Genomic DNA, 25,166 nt, shown 5'->3' with positions numbered 1-25,166 from the left:
ATCACATATTTTTTCCAAATTTCCTGTATATTTGCTTTTTATGAAAATTATTTTTGATGTATTAAATGTAAATTATATGTCTGTAAATTTTATGTGTATTAAAGTCCGAATGCAAAGTTATGATTTTTATAATATTAACTCTACAGTTTGAGTCATGCAAAAAATGGCTAGTCATGTTAATAGGAGTTAAATTTTTTTTGGAAGTGTTGCTTAACATGTGATGTTAAAATTTTTTCAATTTTAAAATTCATAAAAGAAAATTGAGAAGTACAATTCCGGCGTTCAAAATTGTAGATAGTGAAATATTTTGAAATTTTGCTATTTATAATTTTATGAACATCATGAATTAATTTGTTAAAATTACGTACTGTAAAAATTGCGTGTGTTTTACTTTATTTTATTTGTTACCTTTTTTTATGGTGTATGTAATTTTTAATGTTACTTGTTGCTTCATCATTAAACCTTAACATACTTCAAGATGTTAATTATAAGTAGACCATTAATTGTTGTGAATTTTCATTATAATGATGAAAGTTTGCAATAAGAGTAGAGAAAAGAGTTAGACTGATATTTATGCGTTGTAATATAAGTTTACTATTAACAGAAGGTAATCTGTTCAATTTTATGCTATATTGATTGTGTGTTGTTTATGAAAGGCATCATGGTGGGGTTAAGAAGTACCTTGCAATGAAAGACTAGCATTTGTAGGTATGTTACTCTTAACTTTTAGTAGGTGCAATAATTCCTATCATAAAGTTATATGGAAAGATAACGAAATGGTAAGGAAAATGACAAAATAAAACGTCAGCTGTAGTTATTATACGTTACTATGCGAAAGGTAGTAACATGTTAGCGAAACAACGAAGTGTGTTTATACAGCAAATGGAGTGTAGTGTTTAAAGTGTCTACAAATGTGCACTTCCTCACTTCCCCACTGCCGTATATAGTAACCTGGTTGATCTTGCCAGTAGTCATATGCTTGTCTCAAAGATTAAGCCATGCAAGTGAAAGTATATGCATATTTTATATGTAGAAACTGCGAACGGCTCATTAAAACAGTTATAATCTACTTGACATTTTTTCTATAAGGATAACTACGGAAAAGCTGTAGCTAATACTTGCTTTAGCACTCTTGATTCATTTCTTGAGTGTGTACTTGTTAAGCCTTTTAAGAAAAAAGTTATTAACTTAAGGAATTATAACAAAGAAGCGACACGTAATGGATCCGTCCATTTTTAGTGTGTATCAATCGAGTTTCTGACCTATCAGCTTTTGATGTTAGGGTATTGGCCTAACATGGCTATGACGGGTAACGGGGAATTAGAGTTCGATTCCGGAGAGGGAGCCTGAGAAATAGCTACCACATCTAAGGAAGGCAGCAGGCGCGTAAATTACCCAATTCTAAAGAAGAGAGGTAGTGACAAGAAATAACAATACAAGGCCAATCTGGCTTTGTAATTGGAATGATGGGAATTTAAAACCTTCCCAAAACTCAATTGGAGGGCAAGTCTGGTGCCAGCAGCCGCGGTAATTCCAGCTCCAATAGCGTATATTAAAATTGTTGCAGTTAAAACGCTCGTAGTTGAATTTCAAAGAATCGATATTTTAAGCAACGCTTCTAGCTTAATCCACATAACTGATACTTCGTATCGACTTTGTGCGCATTTTGCTATTATGTGTTCTTTTAATTAAAATGATTCTTTTTAAGGACTTTCTTTGCTTCGGCTTGGAAGTCCTTGTTACTTTGAGTAAATTAGAGTGTTCAAAGCAAACAGATATAGCATTGCGCGTTTGAATACTACAGCATGGAATAACAAATTGAACAAGTCAGAATTTTTGTTCTTTTTTCTTATTTTGGCTTAGTTACGATTAATAGGAGTAGCTTGGGGGCATTTGTATTCAGATGTCAGAGGTGAAATTCTTAGATTTTCTGGAGACAAACAACTGCGAAAGCATTTGCCTAAAATACTTCCATTAATCAAGAACGAAAGTTAAGGGAGTGAAGACGATCAGATACCGTCGTAATCTTAACCATAAACTATGCCGACTAGGCTTTGGATGAAAGATTTTAAAATAAGAATTTTCTCTTCGGAGTTTATTCTTAGATTGCTTCCTTCAGTGCCTTATGAGAAATCAAAGTCTTTGGGTTCTGGGGCGAGTATTCGCGCAAGCGAGAAAGTTAAAAGAATTGACGGAAGGGCACCACCAGGCGTGGAGCTTGCGGCTTAATTTGACTCAACACGGGAAAACTCACTAGTTTAAGACAAGAGTAGGATTGACAGATTAATAGCTCTTTCTTGATTTCTTGGATGGTGATGCATGGCCGTTTTTAGTTCGTGAATATGATTTGTCTGGTTAATTCCGATAACGAACGAGATCTTAACCTGCTAATTAGCGGCAAATACGATATATTCTTACGTGGGACTGAATTCGGTTGATTTGCTTACTTTGAAGAAAATATTGGGAAACGTAACAGTTTCCCTTTCCCTTTTCTACTTAGTTCGCTTTTCATACTGTTTCTTTTTCGCGTAAGAATGTATTTGCTTGATTGTAAAGCTTCTTAGAGGAACGATGTGTGTCTAACACAAGGAAGTTTAAGGCAACAACAGGTCTGTGATGTCCTTAGATGAACTAGGCTGCACGCGTGCTACACTGATATGTATAACGAGTTGTTAAAATTACGATTCAGCTTGCTGTTTCGTATTTTTCCTCCACTGAAAAGTGTAGGTAATCTTTATCAGTACATATCGTGATGGGGATAGATTATTGCAATTATTAATCTTGAACGAGGAATGCCTAGTAAGCATGATTCATCAGATTGTGCTGACTACGTCCCTGCCCTTTGTACACACCGCCCGTCGCTCCTACCGATTGAAAGATATGATGAATTGTTTGGACAAGAAGAAGGGGGATTATATCTTCTTTTTTCTGGAAAAACCGTAAATCCTATCTTTTAAAGGAAGGAGAAGTCGTAACAAGGTTTCCGTAGGTGAACCTGCGGAAGGATCATTATCGAAGCAGTAGAGTAGGAAAATTTCGTCAGGGGGGCGCGATGGGGTAAAGTAACACTTTCTCCACCGCGAGTCCTTTCTGCACCGTTAAAATGTGAAAAATAAACAGCGAAATAGAGATGCGGGTTTGCTGCTTTAGTGAGTGGTTGGAAATATGCACGTGGAGGGTGATAGCGGGATATGCTTGTAATGGTAGGAAGTGCATGCATAAGAAGTATAGTACTTATGTGTGCCTTTTTATGCATTATGATGCTATTCCGTTTAGCAACCTCCACGTGCACATTTTCATCCCCCCCTTTAGCGGCGAACTCCACCTCGACAACAATGTTTAACACATCAAATTTTTTCATTTTGTGTATATTTCATGAAGTGCGTTCCATGTGCAAATTCTGAAAGGGAAATGCTTACCGTGTTAAACCATAAATAATAATGTAAGGATCTATATAAAGTTTTATGCATATATATGTAGGTGTTGACTTGGTTGTGCTTTTACGAAGTTATTTGGTAGTTAATTTTTCTCGTTAGCGAAATCGTCACGTTATTACTATGCATGCTATGAAATTTTATGTACATTTGAACATTTTATTTAGCGCAATCTTAACGATGGATGTCTTGGTTCCTACAGCGATGAAGGCCGCAGCGAAACGCGATAGGCAATGATAATTGCAGTGACTGTGAATCATCGGACTGCTGAATGTAAACTACACCCTAAGAGGGATGGTTCCCTTTTTTATTGAGAGATAGAGGGGGGAATTTATTTCATAAGGGTACTCCTAATTCGTACGTAATGAAATGGCTTGTAACTTCCTCGTAATATTTATCTATCGTGCACCTTCAGGCGATGTAAAAAGGTTTGTAACCGTTACGGTGGGAGCTTGGTTTTTTATGTCGAGGAGAAATTCTGTGCAGTTGCCCCAGGCGTCAATTATGGGCTCAAGTTCCAAGCGTCTCGAAACTGTTTTCTTACTTACGGGGTATCACATCTGGCCGACAAGTAGCGAGGTAGGCTAGAAAGATATTGTCTCAGTATTCCGGGTGCATTCAACTGTGTGGTATTCACATCAAGAGACCTGCTTGCAGGATACTTCGATGCTGCGTATACAAGATCATGTGGGTTACGGTTGCAGTGTGGACGACCAACCCTGTATTTCTTGCAAAAAAACTTCTGTACTTGGAGTGCCAATTTGAGTAAGAGATAGATCTGATTAAGTTGTTCTGTATCGGTTACCGCTCAAGAGGGAGGATATAAAAGGAACAGATAGGCTTCTTAGATGAGAAAGGGCGTTTCTGCTTACTGACGGGGGTCGGTGTGCAATTAAATTCCCTTTTATGCTAAGATCCTAATATAGTGGTACATGTGATGATAGCCATTCCGGGAATGTGGTCTATGATTTCTTGCCCCCTTCTTTTTCCTTTTGCATAACCTTTGTATTATTTTCCTTCTTTCTCTATGATGTATCTTCGCCTGATCTGGTTCGCCAGCATAGGTTGAAGTTGTCATAAAGAAAAAGGGAAATAATACAATAAAATTGTAAAAAAGAGAGGAAGTGGAATGGAAAAAGTAGGCCGCATTTCGGCGACCCTTCTCATGGTCTTATCCACTAATGAGCGGCACTAGAGTGCTTAGATATAAATCGTAAGTATATATTCCTACTCTAGCGTCCGTTGAATATTACGTAACAAAAAGGAAGTTACTCGCACATCATGAAAATAGATAGAAAGGTAGTAAGTACTGCTCCGCGTTCTGCATGCAGCGCTACTTTTGGTACATTACGAGTTAGGAGGGCAAATCCGCCGAAAAAAATGTGTATAACAATTAAGCGGAAGAGAAGAAAATAACAATGATTCCTTTAGTAACGGCGAGTGAACGAGGATAAGCTCAACAGGAAAATCCCTTATTAGCGCGTGCTGGTGTAGGGAGTTGTCAAGTTGGAGTGACTTTCCAATATTCAGCTACGGTCGACTTAATGGAGCGAAGCTGAGCAGAAAATGCTCCCCCATAGAAGGTTAAAGGCCTGTAGATGGTCGGCCCAATTGTTTGGAATTTTGCTTGTAGAGTCGTGTTCTTTAAAATTGGAGGGAGCACTAATGTGTGTGAACGCATTTCACATAAAGCTAAATATGTGTAGGAAACCGATAGCAAACAAGTACCGTGAGGGAAAGATGAAATAGAACTCAGGAATGAGGATTAAACAGAACCTGAAATCGTTAAGGTGGAACGGATTAAGGGAGGACCAACTAGTATAGGGGGCTACATGGTGATGGAGCCTATAAGTAGGTGAAAATCACTCTCCATATATTATTAAGGAACATCAGTGAATTTACGGGTATTCGCAACGAAAATGAGCGACCAAGGGAGCGCAAAAATTAGTAATTTTTTTTTGGCTTCTTTACCCGCTTAGGCCTCACTCTAATGATAGGCAGTAGTATTTTTCCGTTTAACGCTCGAAGTAGAAAGAGTGGAGATTACCCGATTTTATTTGCTGAGGGGAGGACAAAGGTAGTAAAGCCGTCTTTAAAATTTGCTGCCTTTTACTCGATGTTCCCAATGAATGCTTTCTTAACCCACTCGTCTTGAAACACGGACCAAGGAGTCTACCAAATGTGCGAGCGTAGGTGATGGTACTAAACATTATGAAAATATTGTGGGGTTTTGCCCTTTATGTTAATACGCGTAATTAACTATGGATGTTAATTTGTTGTAGATTTGGCAGGAAAGTTAAAAAGCTTCTCCTACCGAGGCATACAATACACACCGGTGAGCAGCTATGCGTTTTACACCGAGTAGAAGAGCATGTTTGATAGGACCCGAGAGGCTTTGAACTAAGCGTGGTGAGATTGAAGTCGGACGGACAAAGTCGTCTGATGGAGGATCGAATTGGATGCAAAATCATTCAAATCAACTGCGTTTAGGGGCGAAAGACTAATCGAAAGGCCTATTAGCTGGTTATTTTCGAAAGATCTCTCAGGATCGCTGGAGTTTATGTATTTTTTTGCCCGGTAGGGAACTCGACCGCAGGAGCCTAATGGAACTCAGTTTCCTGTTGACCTGTCGTCAAGCTATCGACGGTAAAAGAGGGTGACTAATGGTATAGCTGTATGCATGCATTATATATGCATGTACGCATGTATGCACATTTTAGCTCCCCCAAATATGATGACTCCAAGTGGGCCTCTTCTGGTAAGCAGAACGGGCGATGAGGGATGCTCCTAACGCTTGGATAAGGTGCCTAAATATCCGCTCATGAGATCCCACAAAAAGGTGTTGGTCCGTTTTGACAGTAGGGCGGTGATCATCGAAGTCGAAATCCGCTAAGGAGTGTGTAGCAACTCACCTACCGAATGGATTGGCCCTGAAAATGGATGGCGCTAAAGCGGATTACCGATACCAAGCCGTAAAAGGTTATAAGAAAAGAATTCCCTTCTTTTTTAGGACCCTTTTATGAGTAGAAAATCGTGGGGTTTTGTGCAGAAGCGAGAAACGTGAGTTCTCGTGGAACATCTCCCTAGTGCAGATCTTGGTGGAAGTAGCAACTATTCAAATGAGAACTTTGAAGACTGATGTGGAGAAGGGTTTTTTGCCAACTGTGATTGTGCAAAAGTTAGCCGCTCCTAAGAGTTAAACTGAAAGGTTTTAGAAATAGGGGACATACGAACCTGCTGCACAAACGAGTAATATTCACCTGTGTTTTCAATAGGTTTTGCCCCTTAGCTCGAAAGGGAAACAGGTTAATATTCCTGTGCCGGTAGTATTAAAATGGGTAAAGATATATATAAGAGATATATATACAACACAAAGGTGGTAACATAGATAAAAAATGAACTCCTTCACATAGGCCTCTTACACTCGGGGTGCGTTTTCTTTGCACTTTAACTTATAGCTGACCTTGGAATAAGAGAATTTACTTGGAGAGAAGGTTTGCTGAATCGAGTCAGACGAAAACCCCAACATAAAAAAGTGAAAAAGAATTTCGAATCTATTCACCTTTTTTTTGTTGGCTTTCCTCATGACTTGTAGCAATAGTAATTCGTTTTTATGAATTACCGAGGGCGTAAGGACTATCCTTGAAAAGAGGAGGGAACAGCAGTACAGGAGAGGGTGAATAAGGGGGGGAGAATGGGCTTAGTTTTTCGGAACGACGTCAGAGAACCTTCTACGCATCCTCTTCACATGTATTGTATACTCTTAATACTAAAATATGAGCGTACCGAATAACCGCATAAGGTCTCCAAGGTTAGAAGCCTCTGGTTAAATAGAACAAAGTAAAGTAAGGGAAGTCGGCAAAATTAAATCCGTAACTTCGGAAAAAGGATTGGCTCTGATGGCATTGGACAGGGTTGGAAAGGGAAATACAAAGGTTGCAAGGTGAGTAGCATAATAGGGGGGCTTGTTTCAAGTATCACCTTACGTCTAATGGTGGGACCGCTTGGGGGGTAGGCGAAATGCGAACCCCTATGTGTTAGGCACTTGCAACCTCTTCCCCTCCGAACTCCTCTTCTCTAATCATCCTTGGGATTGTTCCACAACCCCTCATGATTTTAAGTAATGTCAGCTCAGAACTGAAACGGATACGGGGGATTCGACTGTTTAAAAACATAGCATTGTGAAAAAGCCGCAAACAGTAGGCATCTACACAGTGTGATTTCTGCCCAGTGCTTTGAATTATCAAATTGGTTGAAAGTTCAGTCAAGCGCAGGTTAATGGCAGGAGTGCTCACTCTTAATAGCCATATTGCCTCGTCATAAAAATTTACGACGCGCATGGATGGATTAACGAAATTCCCACTGTCCCTACTTGCTATCTAGCGAAACCACAGCCAAGGGAAACGGGCTTGGCCAAATCAGCTGGGAAAGAAGACCCTGTTCAGCTTTACTCCAGTCTGGCTTTGCGAATCGACTTAAAAGGTGTAGCATAAGTGGGAGTAAATCAAAAGACGAATCAGTTTTTTCCTTTACGACGGTGAAATTACCACTACTTTTAAGTTGTTTCGCTTATCCGTTGGTGGGGGTAAGAAGCAAGAAATGCGTATGCTTTTCTTCGGATGGCATGCGTATTTTCTTGCTTCTTACCCCTATTGATGAGTTAAGTAAGATGTATAATGTGAGGAGAAGTACTAACGGAGGGGGGATAAACTGGAGGGGTAGCCTTCCTTTTTTTTTCTTCCTCACTTCTGCCTACACTTACATGTTATTTGCCTATCCACCGCTTATATATATGTATGGAGACATAGCCAGGTGGGGAGTGTGTGACTGGTGCGGCGCACCTGCTAATTTGCGGAGTGCGAAGGCAAGCTCAAGGAGAACAGAAATCTCTTGTGGACTAAAATGGGAAAAGCTTGCTTGATTTCTACTTTCAGGAAAGAAGTGGGAAGCGCGAAAGCGTGGTCTTTATAGATACTTCGCATTTGCAACAAATGACGGAAGATTTATTTTCCTACTGTGCATGCAGAGGTATCTGGAAAGCTACACAGGGATAACTGGCTTGTGGCTGCCGAGCGTTTTTAGCGACGTAGCTTTTTGATCCTTCGATGTCGGCTCTTCCTATCATTGGGACGCAGAAGTCTCAAAGTGTCGGATTGTTCACCCCGCTAATAGGGAACGTGAGCTGAGTTTTTAGACCGTCATGAGACAGGTTAGTTTTACCCCTACTGATGAATATACCTTAAACGTATAAAGAATTTATATAAATGATATTGTGACAGTAATCCAACTCGGTACGAGAGGATCAGTTGGTTCAGACCTTTGGTACAGCAATTGGTTGAAAAACCAGGGTTGCGAAGCTACGTCTGTTGGATAATGGCTGAACGCCTCTTAAGCCAGAACCCATGCTGATTAAACAATATTTATTTTGACGGCCTTCTCTGTACGTAATTCTTTACAGCTTGAATGTAAGAGAAGAAACTACAAATGGGTCACCCTCCATCCATGGGGGGGGGAGGCATCATTACTAATCCTATGCGGGCATGCCCCTTGGAAATTCTATTATTACATAGACATTTCCAGGGAGCATCGTCCATAGTAATTTAACAACAGAGAATGGTATACTTAATTTGTAGACGACTTAAAGGCCATATGGTGCTGTAAACATGAGAGTAAACTTTGTTTTACGATCTGTTGAGGCTCATCCAGGATGGTGTTAGTATCCCCCAAAAAGGTAGCTGCTCATCAATTTGGAAGCAAATTATGGGTCAGTGATATTTTTATGCGATGTGAGGAGCATAGCAGTTTGAAATATAACTTGCTGTCGTCCCCATCTGCATAAAGCGAACAATTCTTAAACATCAATTTTTTGGAAGGTGGAATGGAAGGAGCGTATATGGTGTTAGTTCATGTGGACATGTGGGAAAGGCAATATTGTGCACCCAGCAGCAGTATTTCCACAGTGTTACATGCATGTTGTGTGGTTAAGAAGTTTGAAGGGCGGCTTATTTTTACATATGGTGGGTGAGTTCGCGCGCGCACTTAAATATATTGTAGTGTACTTTTGGGTTATTTTTATAAGCACAAATTGACGGTTAAAGTGCTAAAAAGAGGAGAAAAAATTATTTTTAAAAGGTTTTATTCGTGGTGCATTTTCCCCTTACGTTTTGCAATTTTGTTAAAGTTATTTTCCTCATATGAGAAGAAAAAAACTGAGTTCATTTTTGTTTCATTTTTTAAAGGCATATGTAAAACATTACCATTACATTACCACTATTTTCAACCGGTTTTAATTTTTTCGCAGGACTACGTAAGATGTGCCACTTGCTAAAATTTATGCGTAAATAATTTGGCGCACATGTACGTTTTACTACATTACATGAAGTGTGAAAGATGCTCCCTATTCATTTGCACAACGTGATAAAAATGGTGAGTTCCCAGTGAAAGTTCCTTTTTTATGCGTTTTTTTTGCAAGTGCGGTCAGTAGTAAAAATGTTGCGAGGTTGCGTGAGGATTGAAAGTTGAAAATCACAACAGGAAAATAAACTGACTGGAAAAAAACACGCTGAGCATAAAATTTCCGCGTGGAAGTACTCATCATTTTATTTTATTTTTTTTTCTGTATATACTTCCATGTTTGCGCATTTTCCGCTCAAAATGGAGAAGAAAATGGTCCCACGTTATAGAAAATATACGGCATAAATGTAACATGAATGATTGTGCTGTTTGCTCAGGTTTAGGGGTCATATTTCTCACCCTCCCGTTTACGCTTCGCATCGTCAGCTAGCAGCACATGTAAGCAAAGAAAAACAGTACCTTCATATTGTGTTTACGTGCATTATAGTCACTCATTTGGAGGATAACAACATAAGGAGTATGTAGATAGGGTACCCGTTCCGTATTTTTTGTGTACATAAAAAAATATTTGAGACAGTGCGCATCGTGGAAGTAAAATTTTGCTCAGCACTGCATACAGATTGTCATAAAATCTGCGAAAATGTTGGAACTTTTTCACCATAATGTACATTTAGCATATTTTTCTCTGGCTCCCCTCACATATGCTATATCACTGTTCACTTTTGCTACGTTGTTTACATTTTGTTGCCTTTCGGAGTTCCTTTTTTTTTTTTTTAAAACAGTTACGTCAAAAAAGGGGTAATAAATATGCCTGTTCAGAGGTTTGCTCAGCACATATTCGAAGGAACAATGGGTAAAAAATTTGCGCTTTTTTTGTGACGCATCGGCATTACGCATAAACCGAATTGGGGTGAATAAACGCGCATCCTTTAAAAAAGATGGCAGAGCAGCGCTGCACATCCATTTTACATACATTTTACACATGTGTGCAATACTCTTGTGATGTTTTAATTTTTTTTAAAAAGGCATTTTTTTTTTATACTGTCCTCAACGCGGCGCGAAAAACATCGCAGAGAAATTTTTTTAGGAATGTATTAAGCGACATATGCGTTGGTTGAACACATATATTGTTTATACATATAGGGAGGAAAAAAAAAAAAATTCGTGTGGGAGGTGGAGCACACAACATACACATTAAACATACATATATATATATCTCTATTGTAGCGTAATAAAAGACATATTTGACAAATATTATTTTAACAAGATGGAGTGTGGAGTGGAAAATGAGTTATATTATAAATATTTGAGGTGAACACTGAGGGAAATGACCACGAATTGTGCAATGATAAATGATACAAATTTATTAACACGAATGATTAACACAAAGGGGAATTGAACAAATTGGAAAATTGTGAAAACTCAAATAAAGCTTTTTGTGCGCGTGTGTTGTGCTTACGGATAGGAAGTTATCCGTATATCCGTAATTTTTACTTACATACAGAATTACAAAAAAAAAGGAAAAATGAATGAAAGGTAACCAAATGGAAAATTAAAAAAGGGAACAAATAAAATAACAATTTTTTTTTTATTATATTTTACTTTTTATTTATTTTCTATTCTTTACGTATTTTTTTATTTTTTTATTTTTTTCCTTGTGCAGCTTCAAATCGGAGTGAGTCCAACCCGCGCGGAGTCAACTCTGTTTACACCTGCACACATTCATCACAGTGCTGTTTCACACATGTGTCGCTCCTCGCATGGGTTGTTTCTTCCCACTTCCGTAATGGGCGCACCGTTTTTTCGCACGTGGGAGTGCTCATTCATTTCTTTTTCTTCTTGCGCTTGGGGGGTTCCTTTTCGATTTCCACGTCGAATGTGACTTGTTTGGAGGGAGGGCTGTAGGTGCTGGTCGGTATGGCGGCGATGCTGGGGTTGTATGCGCCCGGCGGTATGGTGGCGACGTTAGGACTGTAAGTGCCCGGTGGTATGGTGGCGACGCTAGGACTGTATGCGCCCGGCTGTATGGTGGCGACGCTAGGGTTGTACGCTCCCGGCTGTATCGTGGCGACGCTAGGACTGTATGCGCCCGGCTGTATCGTGGCGACGCTAGGGTTGTATGCTCCCGGCTGTATGGTGGCGACGCTAGGACTGTATGCGCCCGGCTGTATCGTGGCGACGCTAGGACTGTATGCGCCCGGCTGTATCGTGGCAATGCCAGGACTGTATGCGCCCGGCTGTATCGTGGCAACGTTAGGGTTTAAACTGCTGTATGGTACACTTGTAACGGTCGCGTTCGTCGCGTAAGGCGGGATGGTTGCGGGGATCGCATTCAAAGTGTTCAACGGCACGGCGGTAGTAACATTAGCATTCAAACTGGTGTAGGGGGATGGCGCTATGATAGGGCTGCTAGAAATATAAGTGCTATACGGCATAGGAGCGGGGCCAGCTGTGATGGTGCCATACGTCATGGGTCTACTACTCACATTGAAAGTGTTGCACGCAATAGGCCTGTTAATGGTGCTGATGTTGGCATATGGTATGGCGGGGTTAGTAGTGCAAACATTGCTGTAGGGCATAGCAGTGGTGGGGGTTCCGAAATGGGCATACTGCACCGTGGGGCTACTAGGGCTAAAGGTTCCGTATGGCATGGGTTTTGTTATGACACTGATATTGCTGTAAGGTAGAGGTCTGCTGGCGACGTTAACGTTACTGTACTGTAGAGCAGCATTGCTGGCATTTAACGTGTTGTAGCGCGTACCGGGGGTGCCGGCACTGAGGGGGTCGTGCGGTATTGTGGGGCCATTCACATTGATGGGGTCATGCGGCATGGAGGAACCGCTCACACTGAGGGCTTCATGTGCCATCGAGGAACCGCTCACACTCAAGGTGTCGTGCGGCCTGGGTGGGGGGCCATTGACATTGATGGGGTCTTGCGGCATTGAGGGATCATTGACATTGGTGGGGTCTTGCGTCATTGGGGGGCCATTCACACTGATGGGGTCTTGCGCCATTGGGGGTGGACCATTCACACTGATGGGCTCGTGCGGCATTGGGGGAGCGCTCACATGGATCGGATCGTGCTGCACTGGGGGGCCGCGCACACTGAAGGTGTCGTGGGAGATGTCTGGGTCACTAGCCGCGTAATAGTCACTCAGGTGCGGTGGATAATAGCTCCTATCATTATCCCGAAATCTGTTCTTGGAGGCACATTTTTTTAATTGCTTATACAATTCTAGGAAAGACTCATATCTATTCTCTCTGGTAATTTTGTTCCAAATGCAAATTCTATTTTCTATAAAGCACTCGAAATCTTCAGCAGGGTGACGTTTTTTTTGCATCAAAAAATGATTGAAGTCAGCCCGATCGCGTAGATCAAATCGGTTGATTACTTTATTAAGTTTATTATTCACGTGGCTCCAGCATTTCGATCGCTTTTCATTTGGCAAATTAAATTGAGCGGCTAACATGAAGGACAGTTTGGACATGGCTTCCTTCATGAAGAGGAAGTTCTCCTTCTGTTCATTACATAAATCAAAAAAAATTTCCGCCATGTATTTTTTGGTCACCACGGGACCAGTTGCGAAAATCCGGTTCTTCATTTCTTTGGTAAAATAGAGGTAGCTGCTCGTGCTGTAGAAAAAGAACTCGATTTTTTCTTCAGGCGTGAGGGTTTTGCAGGATGTAAAATCGATTATGGTGCTGGGCTTCTTCGTGCTACCGTAAATGCCGTATTGTATTTCTGGATCGTTTGGGTAGTAGGCATAATGTGGATCATCAGGATCGTATGGGTCATGAGGTACGTTGTGGTCATAGTGGTCTCTGGGATCTAGAGAATCATATGAGGCACGGGGATCTAGAGAATCATGTGAGGCACGGGGATCTAGAGAATCATATGAGGCACGGGGATCTAGAGAATCATATGAGGCACGGGGATCTAGAGAATCATATGAGGCACGGGGATCTAGAGAATCATATGAGGCACGGGGATCTAGAGAATCATATGAGGCACGGGGATCTAGAGAATCATATGAGGCACGGGAATCTAGTGGATCATATGAGGAACAGGGATCTAGTGAACCATATGAGGAACGGGAATCTAGCGCATCATACGGATCGTGGGGATCCAATGTATCACGTGAACCGATGGAACTACGGGGTGTGTGCGGATTACACAGATCAAGTGGGTAGTGAAAATCATGTGGGTAGTGCATATCATGGGGGTAGTGCATATCGAGGGGGTAGTGTAGATCATGGAAGGTGAGGGGGTCTTGAGGGGGAAGCGGAATTGGGGGTTCATGGAGATCCTTTTTCAACTTACTCTCTGCTTTTGCCTTGGCACTCTTTTTGGATTTTTTATCCCATCCCCACTTGCGTTCCTTCTTTGGCTTCTTCTCACTTGCACCTTTCTTACGATCCTTTTTTGATTTCTTATCATTTCCCGACTTCTTATCGCTACTACTTGCCGGGGCTTCAATAACCGGGGGGGGGGTACTACTACCATTCGTTGGAGCAGCGGCAACATCTATCGCGGGTGTGTATATAAAAGGGATTAGGCTTTTTTCAAGTAGAGATCTCGAATGGTGGGAGTCCTTTTGGGCGAACAAGCCATGCTGTGGAGGGGCATCAGGGGGGAGAAAAAAAAAAAAAAGGGTTATCACATGGGGGTAATTGGCAAAGGGGTTAATTAGGGAAGAACTCCGCGTTCCCGGGGGGAGTGCACCACGCATTGTGCATTTTGCAACACGGGTGTTATCATGTAAGTCAGCAAATTTGCAAAAAGTCACGGGGAGGAAAAAAAGGGGCCCATTCAGCCCATTCAGCTCATTCAGCGCATGCACTTCTTTTCTTCTTTATGGCCTTACCAATGATAGGACGTACAAAATGGCTAGCAGGGGCACGATGAGCGCCCTGGGCTGGGGCAGGGCCCATTTCGCGGAATTGTTGCGTCTCTCAGGGGAGTCACTGTTCTGGTTGCTGTCAGGTGCGATAGGGGTGGCGATGCGGTTTGGGGTGCGGTTTGGGGTGCGGTTTACAGTGCGATTTGCGGTACGGTTTGTGCTGCGACTTGCGGTGCGGCTTGCGGTGCGGCTTGCTCTTCTCTGTCCGGCTTTGCCTGCGCCTTTACCCGCTCCCCTAGTGACGCATCTCTTGGAACTCCCTTTGCACCCCTCTACGGACTTGCGCGTTGAAGGCACAGCTGACTGGTCGGGAAGTACCATTGCTTTTAAAAAGTTATATTTTCGAGAGGCACATAAAAAAGGGGAACAAAAAGGCACTCCGCTCTATTGTTGTGTTTCTCCAGTACGGTGCTCTAACGAACCAATGTGCCTGCGCGCACGCGCGCTCTTCCAAGTTGTGTTATGGCAATGGCGAAGGTCCCATGTACATGTGTGTACATGCATATCTATGCAACTCTGCACATCTAGGGATCTGCAAAAAGGGGAGAAAAAAAAAAAAAATAAATAAATAAAAAGGGAGTTTTAAAATTCCAAACTGTGATGTGCCGCGGACGGAAAGAAAATTAAATTGGGTTCAAGCAGGAAAAGATTCACCACGCGGAAAATTGACGTGTCGAATCGGGGCAGGTGTTATATTCGTTCGGGGTGCAGAGCGGCAGGACCGCGTAGTAGCGTGTACACCCAATCGGTGCATGCAAATGTATCCAGCGCATAGAAGTATGTCCCACTCCCGGGATGCGGGTAGCGCGGACTATCAAGCACCGGGAAGATGCAGTGCAAAGGCGGTCCTTTCACAAAGCATTTCATTTACTACTTGTACGTACTCACGTGCGCACTTAACGCGTGGGGGGGCTCAGGCGGCGGGCCCCACCATGCTCACTTCAGTTGGCATTACCTCTCTTGGGGGTTATTTTCTCCAGAGTGAATTTCAGATCAAACGAGTCAAAAAAGGAACAGGAACAACGGGTTCTCATTAGGTAGAAGCTTTTTACTAATGGGTTCCAACGAATTTTTGCCAGCGGGTAAGCGGCGGGGTTAAGCGGCGGAGAAAAACACTGCGGCGAAAAACACAGCTGCTAAAAACACTGCGGCGAAAAACACTGCGGCGAAAAACACAGCTGCTAAAAACACTGCGGCGAAAAACACAGCTGCTAAAAACACTGCGGCGAAAAACACAGCGGCTTTTATTTTAAAAAAAGGCGGAACATACAAATGTATCAAATGTCCCACGAATTACAAATCGGGTGGGGCGCATATAATCACATTCTATTATATGCAAATGGAAGTAATAACAAACAAAATACAAACGAGATTGGTTTTTTTTTTTTTTTTCCGTCGTTTTTATATGGAAAAAAAAAAATTCTCATTCGCGTAATTTTTTCTCCTAACCTAGCAGTGATAAAATAGTGATAAGGGGAAATGGGAAGCGTGAGGAAAAAGCGTGAAGGCGAAGGTTATTAGGTAAACGTAAAGGAAAAGGCAAAGGTATCGGAAAGGTAAACATAAAGGCAAAGGTAAAGGTATCGGGAAGGTAAACGGAACGACCAAGGCAAATGGAAGGGCGAACGCAATAACAACGATAGCTCTACTACAGCAGTGGCGCTCATGCGAACGGAGACGCGGCGATAAAAAAAAAAAAAAGAAATTTCGTTCCACCGATAATTTTACCATTCCGCTGCTTCAAAAAATTTGCATTTTCCTGCACCAACGTGGTTTGTTTGGCATTTAATCTGTAGGTTTTTTCTCTAAGAAGGAAATCAATTTTTGGAGGAACCCCATTTTTTTAGCAGTGCCTTATTATACATGCACGGGTCGAGGAATACATACCTTTTTAATTGGAACCAAAATGTATGTTGCCAGGTTGAGCGGCGCGCGATCGTATTTTTCGCATACCGCCATGTTATATATGCGTATTTATGCGTATTCATGCGTATTAATGCGGTTCGCAGGATTCGCATCTTGGTTATATATGCCTTGCGTAGGTATCGCATGGAGGCACCCCGTGACATGTGCTATTTTACATTTTACAAGGTGGCCGCTTCACCCGCGTAGCAATGTAAAAATAGATGCGGCAAATTTCATGCCTTGGCGCTAATCAATAAGGGGGGGGCGTCATAAACTGTACTTGCAATATTATGCTGACTGATATTTTTGTTCTGAATACCACTGCGTAAAGAAGTATGGAAATAAAATGGAACAATTGGGAACATGTTGCGCGAGTGGTTTGCGCTATATATATTTTTGCAGGTCCTTTTCCCCCCAATTTTTCATAAAAAATTATGCATAAAAAAATAAAGTTCCCGTAAAATAAACTCCCTTAAGTACATACAATGAGGTATGTTGAACGCTTTCCCTAATTTAATTTTTCTCCTTTAAAAAATGACGCAAAGAAATATCAGTGGGAATAAAAACGTGGCAGCTTCACGGAGGCTATCACATATGTATAGCTCTTCACCGCGAACGTAGCAAATATTTTTACTACCTTGGGGAAGGAAAAAAAAAAAAAAACACTGCACTATGGTACAGTACAAGCACGGTAAATTACAGCCCCCCCATTTGGAGAAAACAATTTCAAGTTCCTTTTGTTTGAATGAATCTGCGTTGTGGCGGAACCGCGTTATGTTGTTCTCCCGGTGGTGCATAACGCGGTTGGGTTGCTTCCATTTGTAGCCACTTGCAAAGCTCATTTGAGGGTACTTGCGGCACATATAGGTGAATTTATTTTACCTGTGTGCCTCCCTTCGGGAAAAGGGGCCTCACAAGTTGACGCACCAAATGGGCACACGATTGCAGGTAAACACTTAAGTAGGCGCGCATATGTATAGTAATTTTATACCACCACACGGTTGGAAAAACCCAAGCAGAGCTGCAGCTTTAAGTGCGCCTGGGCACCACACCTTTTCATGATGAGGGGAGATTTATTCTTATACAGGGTCAGTTGTTTTGCTGTTTGCAACTCGGCTCAATTGCGGGGAATCAAAATTGGGTACGTAAAAAAGGGGCGGGGAGACGCTCGTAAAAGCAAAATTCGGTGCAATCAGGGCAAAAAAAGGGAACAGAAAAATGAAAGGGGAAAAATAAAAACATCAAAGTGGTAGGCGCCATGGGTGGCTACGCGCCGGGAAGCATCACGCGTGTAGGTATGGAAAAAAAAGGCGCGCGTATTAAAAACGTCATTTCGCTGCCTTCGCTGCTTTCGCTGCGTTCGAGGCACATATACGTACATGCTCAGATGGCATGCGAATGCTCGCGAGACACAGCACCACGTGCCGCTCTTACCGCGACATATGGGCAGGCACGCACACAGCCTGATGTGCTTCATCGGATAATCTGCACATTCTTCTTCTCTCAATTAGTATGTTTATATTAGCTGCTAATGGGGGTAGCCCAGGGGGTAACAGGTCACATCGTGGCACACGTTCGTTCGTCTTTCGTCTTTCGTTTCTAGTCTTCATTCTTCCTACTTCCTACTTCCTTCCTCCTTCCTCCTCCCTTTTCACTGACCTTTTTGGTAGCCGGTCAAACCGCTATACGCAAGCAGGTAGAACCCCAGGTAAAGGAGCAAACTCTTGGTCATCGCGTGGGTGCTCAACGCACCAACTATTTTGCTCATATTATATAAAAAAACGACTCCAAATATGGAGAGGAGAACGAATAGGGTGGTAACGCCATCGGGCACACGAACATGTTTCATCACTTGGTCCATGAATTCTTTATACTCCTTGAAGTCGCCCTTGATGTCCGGCATGATCTTCGCGGCGGTGCTGTGTATCTGCTCGGACCATTCTCCGAGGAGGTTTAAGTTTGCCTCCATTGTGCTGGTGGGCGCGTTTGGGGGGGTTCCTCTATGGGGATGCCTCTAATGGGTAATCCCTCTAATGGGTAACCCTCTAGCGGAGGCGCGAAGGATGCACTGCTATGCCGCCGCTACGGGTAGGATTGCTTCTTCTGCGGGATGGCTCCTGCTATACTATAGTATAGTGCAAAGCTAGGGCTCTGTTTTTAGCTTGCCTTCCTAAAATCTTACTACCTACTCCAGCCGCGTACGCATGCATACGTATTTATAAGCGTAGGGTATACATACAAAGGTACATATGTACGTACCTACTTTGCATGTATTTGAAAAAATCGAAATAGCTGCGCGGGAAGTTGAAGGGATTTTTGCGTAATAGTATGAGCGTGAGAAATGGCTAGGTAAAAAAGGTAAGAAAAAAAAAAAAAAAAAAAAAAAAAAAAGAATTCTCTTTAAAATTTCTTGGCGCATCAGCCGTTAGAAAAATTATATATCTGATGCGCGTTAGGCGGGGTTCTTTTTTGGGCTGGCTTTCTCGCGCGCGTTGGCTCAGGCGCAAGCGTAAGCGTAAAATGTACGTGCCTAATATGCGCACGTAGTGTGCCATGCCCAACGTACGTATGCAATGTAGTTATATCATGTATGCACATAATTTAGGCATACAATTTAGGCATAACGCGTGGCACTACTTATTCGAACGCGCGCGATGCACACGGAGGCTGTGCTTACTCATGTGCTGCGATCCCCTTGGAGAGACCCAAAACACTCCATTTAGCAGGCGGTGCTGAGGACTTCCTCAATTCCTCGGAAGAGTGCCCTCTAATAAGTCGTAGACTGTCCAGAAAATGAACCAACAAATTAGAAATAAACTTATAATGGCACCCTGCTGACTAGCGCTCCAAATTTTGGGTTAAAAAATATATTTTAAGTTACCCATAGATTTGTTCTGCTTAATTAAAATGCTAGAATGAACATGAAAGGGGAGAGGCATCAAGGAGGTATGCAATTATTATTAAGTAATTCAAACGCGATCGTAAAGAAAGCGCATATTTCATTGCGTCAGTACCTATTTTGGCGTATAATGCTACGCGTACAGTTTGAAAAAAAAGAAAAAAGAAAAAAGAAGAAATCGAAAGAAAAGAAAAAAAAAAAAAATAATATAAGGAAGCAAAAAAATAAAAAAAAATAATAAAAAATATCCCTAATTTAAGCAAAAAATTGCGTAAATGTCTACTGCATTTGATAGGTTATTTTCGTTGCGCTAAACGACCCTTCATTTTTGGATGCGAGTAGGCAATTTTTTTTTTTTTTTACTGATTGCATAAAAAAAAAAAAAACTACCTGGTCGGTCTATTTTTTCGACGTATTCTCTTTTGACCGTTCCGGGTATACCCCGTCTGCTGCGCCATTTTGCGTAGCTTCGCAAAGTGCGTTACTTTGCCCGAGTCCCTTTTTTCCTTTTTTGCGTGCTTTATCTTTGCCGCGCATTGCCCGGTTGGTTATATTTTATTTGCTTGCATATTTGTTCGTATAATCATTTATTCGTTCATTTATTAATTTGTTAATTTATTTATTAATTATTTTTTTTTTCGTTTGATTGCGTTTGGGCTGAACTGCTCCACCACTTTGGTATTTGCCCTCACCGCAGTGCCTCATCGAAATGGCCACATCGAAACGGCCGTATTGCAGTCTACCACCGCTTCCATTTCGCTACTTGTGAAATTCGCCTTGGCCTTTTGGGGAAAGGAGGAACGGCCAAAAAGAGAGCAGCGAAAGGGAGAAAAAAAGGAGAAGGCTAAATGGTAGTAAATAGATATATCATGCCGATGAGCTTTGAAAGAGTAAAAAAAGACAAAATGGGTAGGGTAGCGGGGGAGTGGGACGCAAAATGGTTGTTCCTTTTTTTTTTTCGTTTTTCCTTTTTCCTCTTTTTCGCCTGCCAAGTAGTGGTCAGAAGGCGCTGCGTACAAGACGGGCTTGTCGCAAAATTGCAATGAAAAAATATGGTCTCCCTCGGGTAAGCCAAATGGGGCTAAGAAGCGAAACCTCCTTTTGCCCCATTTCGCGTCACGCGGGAGAAATGGATAACGCGAATTGGGCAAGTACATGGGTTCATGTGCATAACTTTCGTCACCATTCATGGGGAAAGGGAGGCACCGCCCAGGCACTCTATCCTCCCCCCCCAGGGACCCTTTTGCGTCTTTCTCCTCTCACGCGACGGTTAGCAGTTTAGCGGTAAAAGCGGTCCAAACGGGTAGCAATTTAAGCGGTACAAATGGGGAGGCAAAAAAAAAGGAGCCTATTTGGCAAAAAAAAAAAAATATCAATCGCCACAACCAAAGGGAATTAAAGTAACATCATTTTCCACCTCACATGGTACGATGCGCATCACCCTTTTTGTTACGGAAGGGCGAAGCACACCTCATTCTAAGAAGGCTATTAAAAATGGAGGAATAATTCCCATTTGTTATTAAAGAAAAGTTTAAAAAAAAAAAAAAAAACACTTTAGCTGCAGCAGTTTTTTGTGACAAATTGAAATGTTACATCAAATTGGCATTTTTAACAAACGGGAAAAAAGGGGCGGAGGAAATTTTAAAGCACTGAAGAAAAAACAAATGAAGTGAAAGCTGTTTTTAAGAAGTATGGCGAATGGTTCCACGCACGGCCATTTAAGGAGGGAAAGAAATGAAAAGAAATAAAAGAAGCAAAAATAAAATGAAGCAAAATAAAGCAAAATAAAACAAAATAAAATAAAATAAAATAAAACGAAACAAAACGCGTCGGGGCGCCTAACATGCATAAATCGTCAAGGGGCATAAATAGAATAAAGCAACGGCACAAAAACAAGGAATGCAGAAAAGGGGTGAATGTGTTTTGCTCTTATCCGTTCGTGTTCTTTCATCATATGAAGGACAGCTCATCATTGCCATTGTCACCGCCATCGTCATGGCCACCTCATCACCATCACGTCATCCTCTGCATCTGCGTCTTCTCCTCCCCTTCACTAAAAATCGGGGTCGTGGCTAACACAAGCGGACGTGCAAAAAATCGGGGCCTGTGTACGTGCACATCTGAATCAACTGTTGAAGAGGGCCCCCGTTTGGACGCCTCTAAAGCCGCGTCTGGGTGAGTATAAGGAGTCCGTTCGGATGGCTGCTTGGTTGGATTGGTCGGCGGCTCACTACGACTTCCTGAAGACTCGCGCTCCGCTCGGGAGCTCGCTGTTATCTTGGCATAACACTACTTAGGTAAAGAAGTGGGGGAAAAAAAAAAAAAAAAAAAGGACACCTCATTTAGGGAGGTGAGCCTAGACATATGCATAGCCATACATACATGCACAGGAATATGCATACACCTCTGCCTGTGCTTGGACATCACGTTATTGCGACTTGGAGAATTGACAGGGCCTACCGAGGGGGTGGGGGACTTGAAACAATCGTCACAGCGGCGTTCTTCCTGGGCCCCTCCTTTTTCTCCCCCCAAGCAGTTTTAACTTCCTCATTTGGTTGCCTTAATGGGTAATTTGTATAACATAAACATACTTGCTTCGTCAAACTGTTGGCATCAACGTGGGGGAGCGGTTAAGGGGGGCGGTGGTTTATCAGCACCTCAGCATCGTGAGGGTCAGCGTCTCCGAATGGGAACACTACTCGGGAGAGACTTATCGGGCCTCCCCCTCCACTTCCCCCTTTTTGGAGAGAATTAAATCCGAGCGGGGGAAAACACACACCAACCCGTGCGCCGCTTCCCCCCCCCCTCCCTCTCTCAGACCTCCGTGATCAAAACCTCTGGTGAGTAGGTGATTTTATTATCCCATTCTTCCTTCACTATATTTAGGAACCACTTAAAATCTTCATTGGCCCAAAAGAGTAAATCCTCCGCAACATTTTCCCTCGTCTCAAAAGATAAATTTTCATCATTTATAAATTTATTTAAATCTGCATGTATACTCTCCAAATATTTATACCACCTTTGGTTCCACATTTCATCTCTCCAGTGGATTTCCATATGGTGACTGTCTGTATAAGTGATATACTCGTTTACCATATTTTCTACCGTCTCATTCCAGAGGGTATTTACTCGGTTGAATAGCTCCTCAAATTCTATATCGTTCATATTATTCTGCTGTTCTATTTGTTGCTCATCATAATCTACGTTGTGTACTGGGTAGGTTGAAATGAGCGTTACGTAATTGTCCATTTCTTCGTCTTCTTGCCCAAAGAGCTGTCCGCACTCTTCGAATGGGCTGGCGTGCTCCGCTTCCAGGACGCGCTCGGCTCTTTTCCCGGCTTGTTTGCACCTGTCCGAGGGGCGGCTCACGGGCCGTCTGCAGGGGGGGGAAGCGGTTAAGGGAGCGAAGCGGTTATGGTAGCGAAGCGGTTGGTGGAGCAAAGCCGTTAGGGGAGCGAAGCGGTTATGGTAGCAACGCGGTTATGGTAGCAAAGCGGTTGGTGAAGCAAAGCCGTTAGGGGGGCAGTTGGGGGCACTCACTTCAAGTCGTGGGAGCAGAGGGGCTGCCAAAACACCAGGACCAGCGCAACGACGTTCAGAAGCAACATCACGACGTTCATCTTGGCACGTCTGCAGATTGGCTGGGAGGAAGTTACATGTGCACCTGTGGAGTGGGCGGGCTCTTTTATTTTATCTGTTCTATTTCTAGCAACAGAGTTATCAGCTACTGATTTGCTGGGAGCCATCCTGAACACTCTCCTTTGGGTTTTTTTTTACCAAATTGGGGGTCAAGTTTAGGGATGCGGGGGGTATTGCAAAAAGGGGGGTAGCCTTTTCGTTTTTTTTCTCCTTCTAAAGGGTTAAAAGGAAGATATAGGCATAATAAACAGTTAGTACTCGTGCAGGTGGTGGCATTTTACTTTCGCTAAAATGGCAAGACTGGGCTGCCACGCGGGTTTATTTTACTTCTAATAGCCGCTTCAAATTTGTGATGAAGTTGGCGGGCGGTAGGAAGAAATGTAAAGAGGCGTACAAAGAGGAATGTACATGTAAATGTAAAAATAAAAATAAATACAAATGCGAAGGCAAATACGAAGGCAAACTTCGGGGGAGCAAAAATAAAATCGGCTTTGTAATTTTTCTAAAAAAAATATAATCATCAGCGAGGCAAAAACGGGTCAGGTTGGAAGTAAACCGGTGGCTTATCGCTTTGTTCTGTTCTGTTTTGTTCTGCTATATTTTTTGCAGCTATTAGAAGGCGTATTTTATTATTAAGCATGTGAGAAGAAGAACAACCCCAGGCAGAACTACTCTAAAATTAAAAGGACGATTTCTTTGTTAGAATGAAAAAAAAAAGCTAATCGTGACTGCAAAAAAAAAAAAAAAAAAAAAAAAAAAAAAAAAAAAAAGCGGTATCCTTCAAATGGTTGCCTCCTTCGACATCGCGCGAGGTGCATAGATGGAAGAAGCATATAAATGGAAGTACATAAATGTAGGTATATAAATGTAAGTATATTTATGCATATAAATATTATTTATATAAATATTATGCATATAAATATAAGTTTATTTATGTATATAAATATTGTGCATTTATGCTTCTATGCATTTGTATGAACGTGCAGGTCGGCTGGCGAGGACACCTGTGCCTATTTCGCTTCGCCCTTTTTTGCATATTCATCCGCATCGCGCTGGCCCTGAACATATTTTTTCAATTTCGCCCTTTGCCTTTGAGCATTTCTCTTTGGCTATTTTGCTCTTCGAGGGACGCCGCATAACATTTTATGCCTCGAGTCGGTCCGCTTCCCAACCGAAGAGAGTTTTTTTTTTTTTTTCACATACACTTAAGTGGTAACAAAAAAAAAAAAAAAATATATACATATATATATATACATACATATGGCAGCCTTAGGCGCGTTTATATATGAAACGAAATGGTTAGCGGTGGGGGTAAAATAACTGTTAGAGTAAAACCCTTCGATCTGAAAAGGGGTGTTGCCTACTGCAGTTGGTTCAGTTGGTCCATAAATGCAAAGGTGGCACTACGCAACATTGGTATGGAGGTATTACATTGCGTTGCAAACATTTTGGGGCCTTACTGGTCAGGCGAGAAAAGGGCATGAAAAGGCGGAGCCCCCCGTTCGGGGGGTATACTTTCTGGGGGGAAGAAAGAAAACTTCCAGGCCAAAAAGTTGTAAGGGATAAGCAGCGGCAGGTAAGCGAAACGGGTAACCAATGGGCAGATGGGCGGCCAAACAGTTGCCTTTATAATGCTACTATGCACTGATACGTACGGCATATGCTTTGCCCACCCCTGAGCGGTGAAGAACAGCTTGCCAATTTCACCGCCCGCGCGCAGTCCTTCTGTCAGCGATCAATTCGAACAGGCACATATGTAAGCAGCACATGCTGACCTCAACCTCAAGCGTAGTGTATATGCCGAAAGTACTGCTAAACGGAAAAAAAAAAAAAAAAAAAAAAAAAAGGTAAACGCGGAAAAAGGAAGAATTATAAAATTGTAAAAATGGCAAAATTGTTAATTGGGTAAAGATTCATCGGGAAGGAGTTGGATGAAACGCTAACTTAGCATGTTCCCTTAAAAAATAAAAGTTCTCACTTTTTGGTAGTTTCAACTGTCATTATTTTGCTATGCATATTTATTTTTTCTTTAAA

General features: G+C 42.2%; 3 protein-coding genes and 5 non-coding genes across 8 annotated transcripts, besides 1 other annotated feature; 5 read left to right on the top strand and 3 right to left on the bottom strand.

Annotated features, from left to right (window-relative positions):
• Positions 1–948: 948 nt before the first annotated feature.
• Positions 949–3,012, top strand: PVX_097020. Its single transcript, XR_003001225.1, has one exon. It is a non-coding gene; the product is annotated as a small subunit 18S ribosomal RNA (ribosomal RNA).
• On the top strand, positions 3,013–3,598 carry PVX_097019. The gene has a single exon (XR_003001224.1). It is a non-coding gene; the product is annotated as an internal transcribed spacer 1 (transcript).
• Positions 3,599–3,719, top strand: PVX_097018 (the record flags this gene model as incomplete). The annotated part of the gene is made up of 1 exon (XR_003001223.1): positions 3,599–3,719. It is a non-coding gene; the product is annotated as a 5.8S ribosomal RNA (ribosomal RNA).
• Positions 3,720–4,775, top strand: PVX_097017. The gene has a single exon (XR_003001222.1). It is a non-coding gene; the product is annotated as an internal transcribed spacer 2 (transcript).
• PVX_097016 lies at positions 4,776–9,155 on the top strand. The gene has a single exon (XR_003001221.1). It is a non-coding gene; the product is annotated as a large subunit 28S ribosomal RNA (ribosomal RNA).
• A 1,203-nt stretch (positions 9,156–10,358) lies between these two features.
• Positions 10,359–16,083, bottom strand: PVX_097015 (hypothetical protein). The gene is made up of 2 exons (XM_001612629.1): positions 15,645–16,083; positions 10,359–15,221 (listed from the first exon to the last, which is right to left on the bottom strand). The coding sequence occupies exon 2, from the start codon at positions 14,516–14,518 to the stop codon at positions 11,612–11,614; it is 2,907 nt and encodes a 968-aa protein (XP_001612679.1). The 5' UTR covers positions 14,519–15,221; positions 15,645–16,083; the 3' UTR covers positions 10,359–11,611.
• A 1,576-nt stretch (positions 16,084–17,659) lies between these two features.
• PVX_097010 (hypothetical protein) lies at positions 17,660–18,790 on the bottom strand. Its single transcript, XM_001612628.1, has one exon. The coding sequence runs from the start codon at positions 18,561–18,563 to the stop codon at positions 18,246–18,248; it is 318 nt and encodes a 105-aa protein (XP_001612678.1). The 5' UTR covers positions 18,564–18,790; the 3' UTR covers positions 17,660–18,245.
• Positions 18,791–22,307: 3,517 nt separating this feature from the next.
• On the bottom strand, positions 22,308–23,113 carry PVX_097005 (hypothetical protein, conserved; the record flags this gene model as incomplete). The annotated part of the gene is made up of 2 exons (XM_001612627.1): positions 22,308–22,869; positions 23,034–23,113. The coding sequence occupies 2 exons, from the start codon at positions 23,111–23,113 to the stop codon at positions 22,308–22,310; spliced, it is 642 nt and encodes a 213-aa protein (XP_001612677.1).
• A 428-nt stretch (positions 23,114–23,541) lies between these two features.
• Positions 23,542–23,611: a microsatellite.
• Between the last annotated feature and the right edge of the window lie 1,555 nt (positions 23,612–25,166).

Source organism: Plasmodium vivax, chromosome 2, assembly GCF_000002415.2.
Source record: "Plasmodium vivax chromosome 2, whole genome shotgun sequence".
Classification (NCBI taxonomy): Eukaryota; Apicomplexa; class Aconoidasida; order Haemosporida; family Plasmodiidae; genus Plasmodium; species Plasmodium vivax.
Note: the sequence above shows the minus strand (reverse complement) of the source record. Positions and strands in the feature narration are given on the sequence as shown.